Below are 11954 nucleotides of genomic sequence, written 5' to 3' on the forward strand. Positions count from 1 at the left end.
GACCTAAATAAACATATTATCTAATTTGACTATTACTGTTTCACACGATCAGAATGGAAAGCACTAATCTTGAGCCACCCGCAAATTAAAAGTGCTAAAGTTAACACAATATAGCCTAAAACCAAAACACGCTTTGAAAATTGTGAGAAAAACAAAAACCCTCCTTTCCTAAGATTAATGCACCTTCCAGTAAAAGTACTAAAGCTAGCAAAATAGTAATTATTTTTTAAAAACCGCTTTGGGCGAAAGCGATGTTTGTCCCCGCGAGAAACAAGATATAATTTCTGGCTAGCGAAGGCGTCTGCGTCAGCATTGCAAATTACAAGAAAAGAAATCAAGTCGACTTCAAACTCTCCTGTAGGCAACAAAATCCAGCTGTTTCGGAGGACTCTTTTTTCATCCCTTCCGGGAAGAAGCGAAAGCCGACGCTCTGGTTTCCGCCGACTCCGCTCGCCTCCTCCTCCTCCTCCAGCCGCTCGCGGCCCTCGGTTCTCGCACTTGGCCTCCCGCTCTATTGGCCAGCCCTTGACCCGGATGAGGAAGCTCGATGGAGGCGGACGACAAGAGGGAAGGAAGGGCTGGCACTTCCGCCTCTTGCTGCCTGCCAGCCTGCGAACAGGTCTTGGTGCCGGGATGGGGGCGACGCTGCTGCCCCGGGCCGGGCCTTCGCCTGCCGTATGACGGACGGTCCCTTCGCTGCTCCTTCTCGGTCCTCAGGTGAGGGGCCGCCCTCCCTCCTCCTTCTGCGTACGAGGCTTGCGTGGAGTTTCCTGGGCGGGCGGGCGGGCGGGCGGGCGGGCGGGCGGGGGGCGAGTTCGTGACAGCTGTCGGGAGGTTCCATGTCCAGAGGCAGTCTACCTCTGCGTGCCGGCTGGCTGGGGGGCAAGCAGCAGGGGCGGGCTTGTTGCCTTGATGCCCCGCTCGTGAGGCTCCTGGAAGCAACTGGTTGCTGTAATAAAACAGAGGTCGGTTAACTTCGGTGGGGAAATGGGAGGTCGGTCTGGAGAGGGAGTTTGGCTTTGGGCGTGAACTGCTGGCCTGGGAGAGGTGTTGTCTTCATGCCTTCCTGGTGAGTTTCCCGGAAGCATCTTGGCTGCTGTCAGCAGCTAGACTAATGGACTTCAGTTCTGCTGCAGCAACACAGTTGCGCTAAAAGCTTGGATGAAGTGCCTGCCATGTGTGTCAGAAGCAATTGGCTCAGAGTATTAAGAATGGGATGCCCATGTGCCGAGATAGTATAGATTTGAACGCTAGGTTGGATTACAGGATACTGGATGGCTTTCATGCTCCTTTTATAAATTCCCTGGAAACTTCTGATTGGCCTCTGTTTAAAATAGGGTGGGGGACTAAAGGTGATTCTTGTCTTGTTCTAAAGGCTGAGAAGCTTTCTTAGTAAACGTGTTTCTCAACAGCTATTTATTGTGAGAACTAAGAATGTTGCAGAGGCAGTTTGCCTCTGAGTTCAGGATACTAGGAATAGACAAGTATTGCTTTCATGCCCTGCTTGAGAAATCATCTGGCTGGTAGGATGCAAGAGATAGAAATGGCCTGTCACACTGTCCAGCTTCATATAAATTTTGGTGCAAATGCACCTGTTAACTTTTTAATCTCTCTTTCTCTTTGGGCAGAGATCCTCTGTGAACTGCATTTTCAAATCCTTGTAATTTAACAGGTCCAATCCACTCCCCTAAAAATATTGAGTTTTGATCATCTTGTTCCCATGCTGTATGGAACTTTTAAAATAGGTTGCTGCTGTTTTGCTATAATCTGCCATGTTGCTCTTGTCTCAAAGAGAGTTATTTCAACTAACCATTCTGTCTTCAAGGTGCTGCTTGTAGTTTGAAATATCATACCGTTCTGCTGCCTGTCCCAAGCAGCCAAATGCTGGTGTGACTGGACTAGCCCCAACTGCAGTATTCAGTGTTTTGTTGATCTGACAGTGAGGCTTAGCTGCAGCATTGCCCCCAAGCCATCCTGGCAGCTGGACCAGTTGGGGTGCAGAGAGGACTTTATAGGGAAGCAAAGCACAAACAGAGTTTTCTGTTAAACGTTTCTGCCTTGGGTGGCATACGCTGTCCTCCCTTCCCACTCACCCTAGTTTTATCCTAGATTGAGGTGTGAAAGTGACCAGCCCAAGGTCACCCAGTTAGCTTCATGACAGAATGGAGACCAGAACCTGGGTCTCCAGCCATAGTTTGGCTCTCCCCATTACATGGCAGGTCTGTTCCCTTGAGCAAAGATCTGGCAGATGCCCTCTCTAAATGAAATGTCTTTTAAAAATAAAAACCTGGAGTCACTGGGAGTATTTTGTAGCCATAGTTAGCAGCATGCTTTAGGGGAGGGGGCTCTGTAAGTATTCTGTGAGAGGATGCAGTAATGTGGGCTAAGTTCCCCACTCCCATATCAGTTAGCATGACACCTTTCTATGCATCTTTCGGCAACTGGGCTATTCTGGTTTGTACACACACACACACGCAACAGCAGAAGAGTTGTTTTTTATATGTTGCTTTCCCTATCAGAAGAAGTCTCAAAGCAGCTTACAGTCACCTTCCCTTTCCTCTCCCCACAACAAACACCCTGTGAAGTAGGTGGGGCCGAGAGAGCCCTGATATTACTGCTCAGTCAGAACAGTGCTGTGACTAGCCCAAGGTTACCCAGCTGGCTGCATGTGGAGGAGAGGGAAATCAAACCCAGCTTGCCAGATTAGAAGCCACCATCATAAACCATGACACCACACTGGATGTATATTTGTTGCCACTTTTGAGGGATGGGCTGTCTGTTCCAGATCAATGTCCTATTTATTGTAGCATGGCATTAACTAGATTAACATCTCAATTCTGCTGGGTCTGGAAACTATCACATAGTTCCTGTTGATGACTTTCATCATGAGGGTCATTAGCCTGCCCAATCAGTTGAATCTGAAAAAACAAAATTGACCTGGCCTTCTTCACTTGGAGAACAGTAAGTCCAGGGGCGCATTTAAGACCAACAAAAGTATATTTGTGATATAAGCTTTTGGGTGCACAGCACACTTCCTCAGAAACATTAACATGAGAAATTACCAGTCCATATAGGTAGAGCAGGGATTCCCAACCAGGAGTCTGTGGACTCCTCAGGGTCCATGGGAGCTCTTGAGGGAGTCTGCAGCCTTCCCCCTCTTGCCTTAATGGACTTGGCCACAAGCTTACGAACTGTAAGAATCAAAGGGGAGGAGTTGATTGTGGCATGGTCTGGGGGTTTGGGGTGTCTTCTCAATTCCTGCCCTTCTTTCCAGCCTATATGAGGCAGAGCCACCGTAGTGGTAGGAAAGGTGGGGGGGAGGGTGGTGATATCAGTTCTGCTGACATATTGCTTCCAAGGCGTGTGACATGGAGGCATCAATTCTGGGGGTAACTGTAGCCTGAAAATTTATTTCAGGGGCTCTTTCATAGTCAGAAGGTTGAATAAGGCTGAGGTAGATGGTTCCTGGATCTGTTAAGCATCTTCATTGTGAGTCTTCATTCTCCTGCTTCAGACCAACACACTACCCACCTGCTATTAATTCACTTTCTGTTAATTTACTCTCTGCCTTTAAGTATGGGCTGGCAATTCCCATTTAAAGGTCCCCCTGGGCTCAAACTCTGCTCTGCTTCAGAACAGCACATCTACTGACTTGGATTTGTCATGGAGAGTGAGGTTCTTCAGGGTGAAGAGGGAGGGGAATGATCCCTCAAAAGGGACCCCTTTCTCACATGGTGAACCAATAACCTCTTTTACCAAGGAGATCCCTCTGGGGTTAGACGGTGGCCAGCTTTTGGTATTGGGTGACTGGATAATTTGGAACACAGGGAGCAGGGTCTGTGGTGGGTGTTTTGACCACATGATGATGTACCTGCCAGGTGTGGAGCTTGTGTGAACATCTAGATAGATTGATAAATAGTGCTGGGGGAGGAAGCAGTTGCGGAGCATGTTGGTACCAATGGACTGCTAAATGTAATACTTTCTGGGGGGGGTTAGGTTTTGTAAGGTAGGTCAGGGGTGGTCAACCTGTGGTCCTCCAGATGTTCATGGACTACAATTCCCATGAGCCCTTGCCAGCGTTTGCTGGCAGGAACTCATGGGAATTGTAGTCCATGAACATCTGGAGGACCACAGGTTGACTACCCCTGAGGTAGGTAGTTAAAGGCCATGACATCCAAGTTAGTAGCCTCAGACATCTTACTGGTTAGAATTAGGAGGACTCGGTACATGGATGAAATAGTGATTATGAGAGGAAAGACTTTTATTTGTTTGGCACTAGGGAACTTTCTGGAACAAGCCAAATCTATACAAGAAAGATCAGTTTCACTTGGACAAAAATGAAATCAGGTTGCCAGCACTCAACATCAAAAAGGTGGGAGAGAATCTTTTAAACTAACTTCTGGGGGAAAGCTGGCAGGAGATGGAGATCCTTTGGTTTGAATCCCAAAAGGATGGTGTGGCAGATTCTTCGGGAAATATTGGTGGGAGATGACTAGAACTTGAGAATAAAAGGTGGGCGCTATAGGAAGGCCATTTGAGAAGACCAGAGCACTGAGGGAGGCTGCCTTTGAGAGGGGAATGAGGTACAAATGCCTGTATGCTAGTGGAAGAAATCTCCAAGGCAAGATTGGGATGGCAAATGCTTGGTGCTAAATGACAATGTAGATATAGGTGTTTCAGGAACCCAGTGGAATTGTGAAAATCAATGGGAGACAGTTATCCCTGGATATATACTGTATAGAATGGACAGAGAGGGGTGGTATTAGGGGTGGTATTGCCCTGTTTGAGAGCATAGAGTCAAGTACGCTAGAAAATATATGGGGAAGATCGTTTCCCATGATATTGCCATGGGGCTAGAGATACCAGGCCCTAAAGCTTTCCTTCCCCACTCTTAACAGAAATTGTTCTTTGGCGGCTTCACACATTTAGCAGTTTGGAGGAACAAAGAGCTCTTATTTAACGCTCCTGAAGATCTTTTTTAGAACTGTTCATTGGATTTCACTGTGGAGGAGGGGGTCCCCTCTTCTGTTCCTTGTGATGGCAATAATTATTAATGCTTTCAAAGTTCTTGCAGAAGAGTTTGCAGTCAGCAGACTTCCATTTCAAATGAGAAGCACTGAATCAAAAAGGTGTTAAAGACTTTCTTTTATTAGTGCAGCCTGAGATGTTAACTCTTACATGTTTTTTGGAAAAAACAGTCTTCAGGTTCTATGCTGCAAGCAATTCATTTTAGAAGATATGGTAGATTCATAATTATGCTACCAGTTGTTCTGAGTCTGTGGAATAGGGTGAACTATAACTGCAAACAAAACATCAAACAATAACTGAACAAGAAAGTACTATATGCTTCAACCAGTCAAAGGGTATCTGCTCTAGGGAGATGTCGATTTCTCAACCAAATGTTGTATAGCAGTGGTCCCCAACCCCCAGGCTGGGGACCGGTACCAGTCTGTAGATCAGTTGGTACCAGGCTGCAGCTCCTCCTCGGCTGCTGCCTCGGGGGCTGCCCTGCCACCTTGCTGCCAGCTCACCTTTGGTGCTCTCCAGCAACCACCATGGCTGGGGCTCCCCCTCAGCATGGCACTGCGCAGCTGCCCCCAGCGGGCGGCAGGAAGTCAGGGGCACCAGCGGGAAAGCAAGTGGGGCAGGGGCTCAGGTGGTGACATCCCTCAGCAAAATACTACCCCCACCCGGGCCCCAGTAAAATTGTCAAGTGTTGACCGGTCCCCGGTGATAAAAAGGTTGGGGACCACTGCATTGTATAGGATCTAGGTGGCCAAACTGGCTCTCCAGATGTCCATGGGCTATCATTCCCAGAAGCTCCTTTCCATACATTTCCAGCCCTGATCTGGGGGTCGAATAACAGCAAGAAACAAATAACCCAGTACCAAATATTCCAAACCATACACAGAAAGAAAGCACTTCTGCTCTCCAGTTCCCTTCTCTTAAGAATGGTGACCAAACAGCATGAAGATGTTTGACCTATGAAGCATTAGCATTATTTACAAATTACTGCTGTCTACCCTCATTGTGTAAGAGCCTCTTGTGGCGCAGAGTGGTAAGGCAGCAGACATACAGTCTGAAAGCTCTGCCCATGAGGCTGGGAGTTCAATCCCAGCAGCCGGCTCAAGGTTGACTCAGCCTTTCATCCTTCCGAGGATGGTAAAATGAGTACCCAGCTTGCTGGAAGGTAAACGGTAATGACTGGGGAAGGCACTGGCAAACCACCCCGTATTGAGTCTGTCATGAAAACGCTAGAGGGTGTCACTCCAAGGGTCAGACATGACTCGGTGCTTGCACAGGGGATACCTTTACTTTTACCCTCATTGTAATGGGTGTGAATTGCACTGACTTGCAAGAAGCTGAGGTCATCAAACTAGCATTAAATGTATGTATATTAGGGGGGAAAAACTGATTTCAGCCTTGGGTTGAACATGTCCCAATCTGAAATAGCCCAAAGGACTTTTTTAGAAGGAAAAATGTACAGGCACCAAAATAGCATAAATATCGTACCATCTGTCCAGAAGTCTACAGATTTGGGGTTTGGCAAATGCACAAGAGAAGACATTCGCCCCCCTCCCCCCAAAGATGTACTTCAGGTTCCTGGCTGTGCACCTGACTGATTGTGTACCTGACTGCATGTGGAAATTATTGCCTGTCAGTCTTAATGGCTGTGTTAGAGGAAATTTCTTGGTATGAAGGATTAGTCTGTTTAGGGCTTTGAAAGTTTCCACCAACACTTCGAATAGCAATCTTCCTGACTGTAGGGCACCCTTGTGTGCATGTGGATGTCATCTGATGACCCAGCATTTTAGAAAGGGGACTGCAATATTGTGGACCCCCTGAAGCTTCTGAACAGTCATTGCCTTGCATGTGAATCTAACTGCCACCATTACTAAGGGCTGCAACACACAGCAAGAAACTGGGAAGCCGGTTGGTGTGCAGACTTAATGTGTTGGCAAAGGATTTAGAGGCTTCTCAAGTTGAGCAGTAGTAACAATCACATGCTGACCCTTTTCTCATCTCTCTTTGTGTCTGTTGTGGGGACTCTTGTTAGAGAAAAACAGCATATAATAACCGACTCTTCTTCTTTTGTCCTAGGTTCAGGAAGCGGAACTGCAAGGGCTCCACCTGCAAGCCCCTCAGCAATTTCATCTGCCTATTCGCTACCCAAGACCATCTGATCCGTCACAACCCAAACATGGGCATTTTCAGCAGTGGCGCCATCCCTGTGGAACAGCCGTCCAGAGGAGGTTAGGAGGGTGCCCACCTTGGCAGACAGCAGACAACACTGCTGAGCAGTGTTATTTGGGAGACACCTTTGGAGGAGATGGACATTTTGCCTTATGTCTGTTCTAGGGAGTTCTGTGACCTATTCAGTTGCTATTCAGTTTTTAACTGTCTTGCACAGTTAGATTTTAGATTCTGTATAAGCATTTAGATAATACATGGTTTTATTAAATGGACAAGCACACAGAAGACTTGCAGATATATCCCCTGATCCAAAATCTGTGTCAGATGCCCTGTGTTGGGGCATAACAGCCTCTGGGCAGGCAAGGCATCCCTTTGTATGCTGGTACAGAGTTGTTCCTTCCCCCTTTCCACTCAATTATGATGTCCTATCAGGGACTAATAACAGTTTTTTTCCCCAAGTTAGTGATTTTTAATAATGATAATATTTTTATACCCCACCCTTCCCTGATCAGTTCAGGTGGGTAACATCAAGTTAAAGGTCCATAGAATCATTTTATATATAATAAAATATACATGATTTAGGTTTTAAAATCTCATTTGAGGCCTCTTCCTCTTTACCATTAAAATCTGTCTGAAGGTGGGGCTGCTCGGTGTTTGGACGGATTTATTGGCTGGCTGGGTTAAGCAGGGAGGCCAGCATCTTCTTGATGTTAATTTCCCAGCCTCAACTGTAGGCATGGTGGAACAGCTCCATCTTACTGACCCTCTGGAATGGAGGTCCTGGAGGTCCTGACCTCATTAGGTGGTAGGACATTCCACCAGGCTGGGGCCAGGGCCGTTTCCCCTTCTCAGTTGAGGCACGCAAAGCAGTGTAGTTTCCAGTTCTAAAGCCATAAACAGTGAAAATGTTATTGAGGCCACTGGTCTCTCTGGGAGCTTCTCGTGAGCATTCTGGCCTGGATGTTTTCCTCCCTGGGGCACTTTCAAGGTTCCCTTCTTTGTTTGCAAAGTGGGCCCACTTTCATGCCATGACATACGGTGTTATCTTCTCTTGTAGTGCACTGCTAAAGCTGTGATGAAATGGAGCCCGGGACAAATTCTTTCCGAGTAGAGTTCCCCGACTTCTCCAGCACCATTCTGCAGAAACTGAATCAGCAGCGCCAGCAAGGGCAGCTCTGTGATGTGTCCATTGTAGTCCAGGGTCATCTCTTCCGAGCTCATAAGGCTGTCCTGGCAGCCAGCTCCCCTTACTTCTGCGACCAAGTGCTCTTGAAAAACAGCCGCCGGATTGTCCTGCCCGATGTCATGAATCCTAGAGTATTTGAGAACATCCTTCTGTCATCTTACACGGGGAAGTTAGTGATGCCTGCCCCAGAGATTGTCAGCTACCTGACAGCCGCGAGCTTCCTTCAGATGTGGCACGTGGTGGACAAATGCACAGAGGTGTTGGAAGGAAATCCGTCTGTCCTTTGTCAAAAGTTGAATCGCAGCAACGACCACCAGTCTCCGAGCAGCAGCAATTATAATGGCCTTGTTGAGACCTTTGAACTAGGAACTGCGGGACAAACAGACTTCCACAAAGCCCAAGAACTAAGGGATGGTGAAAACGAAGAGGAAAGTTCTAAAGACGAGCTGTCCTCTCAGGTAACAGAACACGAGTACCTTCCCAGCAACTCCTCTACAGAGCATGACCGGCTGAGCACGGGGATGACCAGCCAAGATGGGGAAGAAGGAGCCAGTGACGGTGCTGAATATCAGTATACCAGGCCCATCTATAGCAAGCCCAGCATCATGTCACACAAGCGGTGGGTCCACGTGAAACCCGAGAGGTTTGTACAGGACTGCGAAGGGGTGGAGGTGCACACGGCTTACGATGAACACCAGGTCTCCGAGTCTGTGAATGCCATACAGGTGGATCATTCGATCCAGACTTCCAGCTCTGAAGACTTCCATGCCTCTGTGAAAAAAATGGAAACCGAGTTTGAGCAAGCTGATGAGAGCAATTATGACGAGCAAGTTGACTTCTATGGCTCTTCCATGGAGCAGTTTTCTGGGGAAAGAACCGATGGGAATCTTGGCATCCACCGGCAGGAGGCAGCAGTTGCTGCGGGCTATGGGGAAAGCCTGGATGTGCCCTCAGGAATCAAAGAAGAAAATGCCCTTTCTGGGTTTTCTACGGCTGATAAGCTCTACCCTTGTCAGTGTGGCAAAAGTTTCACGCACAAGAGCCAGAGGGACCGCCATATGAGCATGCACCTAGGCCTCCGGCCTTACGGGTGCGGCGTGTGCGGGAAGAAGTTCAAAATGAAGCATCACTTGGTTGGCCACATGAAAATCCACACAGGCATCAAGCCTTACGAGTGCAACATATGTGGGAAAAGGTTTATGTGGAGGGATAGTTTTCATCGGCACGTAACGTCATGTACCAAGTCGTACCAGGCCTGCAAGGTGGAACAGAAAACCTCTGAAATGAACTGAAAGGGAGAGACGCACGTGGAGTTGTTCAGTAGAGTTGGCAGAATGGGCGTATTGCCCGGAGTGCACCCAGGACTTGCTGTTGGGAATGATTTGGTTTTCAAATTATTCCTGTGGCACAGATGGGAATACCTGTAGAGGTGAACGAGGATGTCCACCTCCAAGGCACTCTTACAGAGTCCGCTGCCAAGACTGCAAATTGCGAAGCCAGCTGGAGCGGTGGTACTTTGTTGTGGTTATAAATGTTGCTATTTATTGTCTGTGTTTCAATAGCACTCAGGCACTCTCTTTGAAGGGAGGCCTTGGACATAGAAGGGTTCACAGAGGCTATGTGTGTGCAGATAATGTTGAACACCAGAATTCCACAGCTGGGTGGAAACACCCATGAATTGTGCTGCTTGGCTCAGCCATCCGCAATACTTGCATTGAGTTGGCAAAATAGGTGTGTGAACAGGTACCTGTCTACAACCAAAAGGCCAATGGGGTATCTAAAACGAGGCGCTGAGCGACTTTCGGGTGCCGACAGCTTTAACCAGTGGCTGCTCTTTGATCGGTTGAACTTTGAGTTCCGTTGTCTCTGTTTGTCTTGGCACAGTATGTCTGCTTCCTCTTTTTGTATAGCACTTGGGCTATATTGTGATGAACACTAGGGATGGAATAAAACATCCGCTCATGATTCACCACCTCCCCCGCCTCCGTGCCCCAGTAGTGCCTAATGCAATCGTCAGCCAAGTTTAGCCTTTACTTTTGGCTACTGCAATAGCAAGTATCATATTTGTTCCCATACAGGCACAAAAGTTCTTTTTCAGCACTCGAGGGTTAAAGCAGGCATTGGTCTGGTTTAGAGTTTCATGATGTTTAGGAAATCTGCTAACTCATCATTGATGAGTACTTCAAAAAGAGAATCTGTCTACTCCAGGGTTTGCAGGATACGCTACGGAGTACTAAACTCCTTGCTCTTTTCTCAGGGCTGGAGCCACAAGGGGCATGTTTGGCAGATTAGGGGAATGTACTTGTTGATCAGAAATCAAAATGGCTTTTTCCGGATTCTTCTTGGCAGGGCTGTGCAGACATCTCCCATCTTGAAAGCAGTTTCTGAGCATGGCACTTATCCTCTGCAGTGGATAAACTTTAAGCACTGGATTCTTTTTGTAACCAGATAGGGTTGCAAATCGTTGTTCCTGAGAATTGCAGGGGCTTTCTCCCCCTCCCCCCTCTTCCTCTCCTTGCCCCAGCGATAGGCTGAATTCACAAGGTGGAGGCAAACTGATATAGTTAAAGCTTTTATGCTGCTATTTGATTGAAGAAATCTCACCCCTCCTGCATTTGCTGTGGACACAAGTGCCATGGATGGCATCAGCTATGTAGTGCAGGTGTTTCCTTACCAAAATATTTAGCCAGCTCCAAGCATGGCTTGTTTTTCCGATCTGCAGCTTGTATACTGTGAATGGGAGAAATTCAGCAGACCTTTGCATACACCAAGAAAAACAGATATTTCTGAGTCCATCTTAGCTCGACTGCCCAGGTCTTAAGAATCTTTTCCAGATACACGGAGTCTACAGCATCAGACACCTGACACAAATAGGGGTGTATTAGAGCCCGATGCTGTGGCTTTCCTTTTGGTGCTTTGCTTACAGGTTTTACATTTTATCCAAGTCTTAAAAGCTCCTCCAAATTGACCAGTATACCAGTACTGAAGATATTTTCCTGCCCATTGAAAGGCACTTCCCTTAATGCAGGGGTAGTCAAACTGTGGCCCTCCAGATGTCCATGGACTACAATTCCCAGGAGCCCCTGCCAGCATTCGCTGGCAGGGGCTCCTGGGAATTGTAGTCCATGGACATCTGGAGGGCCACAGTTTGACTACCCCTGCCTTAATGTGTCTGCTTCCTTTGCACAACAAATTCCGTTGCTGGCAATGGGAGCTCACGTACTGTCCATTGACCGCACGATGCTCTTGTTCCCCCTAAACTCAGCAGTACGCCAAGGAGGAAGCGGCAGTCTCTGGCACAGCCCTGGTGATCAGGGTAGTTCAGCACAGGGTTCTACTTGCTTACACTGTAACCTGCTCAATGTATTGAAGCACTTTGTATTTAAAAACAAATAACAAAGAACCTTTATAAATGTTTTTTAAATGTAAAAAAAAAGCTCTATCTCTATATATTCCCTCTGGCTTGTCTTATTTTTTTCTGTCTGCTTGAGTTTTGTTTTGAATCTTGGAATTTTATAAGGGGCTCTTGGTTTACGTGAGCATTGGAGTGGAGGCAGCGGGGTTCCCAGCTCAG

At 47.4% G+C, this 11954-nt stretch overlaps 1 protein-coding gene across 1 annotated transcript; it reads left to right on the forward strand.

Moving 5' to 3' along the window:
- Positions 1-405: 405 nt before the first annotated feature.
- Positions 406-11437, forward strand: ZBTB43 (zinc finger and BTB domain containing 43). The gene is made up of 3 exons (XM_077305872.1): positions 406-717; positions 7102-7253; positions 8252-11437. The coding sequence occupies exon 3, from the start codon at positions 8275-8277 to the stop codon at positions 9670-9672; it is 1398 nt and encodes a 465-aa protein (XP_077161987.1). The 5' UTR covers positions 406-717; positions 7102-7253; positions 8252-8274; the 3' UTR covers positions 9673-11437.
- Positions 11438-11954: the final 517 nt, after the last annotated feature.

Source organism: Paroedura picta, chromosome 12 (genome assembly GCF_049243985.1).
Source record: "Paroedura picta isolate Pp20150507F chromosome 12, Ppicta_v3.0, whole genome shotgun sequence".
In the NCBI taxonomy this organism is placed as follows: Eukaryota; Metazoa; Chordata; class Lepidosauria; order Squamata; family Gekkonidae; genus Paroedura; species Paroedura picta.

Coding starts and splice junctions, on each gene's coding strand:
- ZBTB43 (XM_077305872.1), top strand. CDS start 8,275: ATGGAGCCCGGGACAAATTCTTTCCGAGTAGAGTTCCCCGACTTCTCC.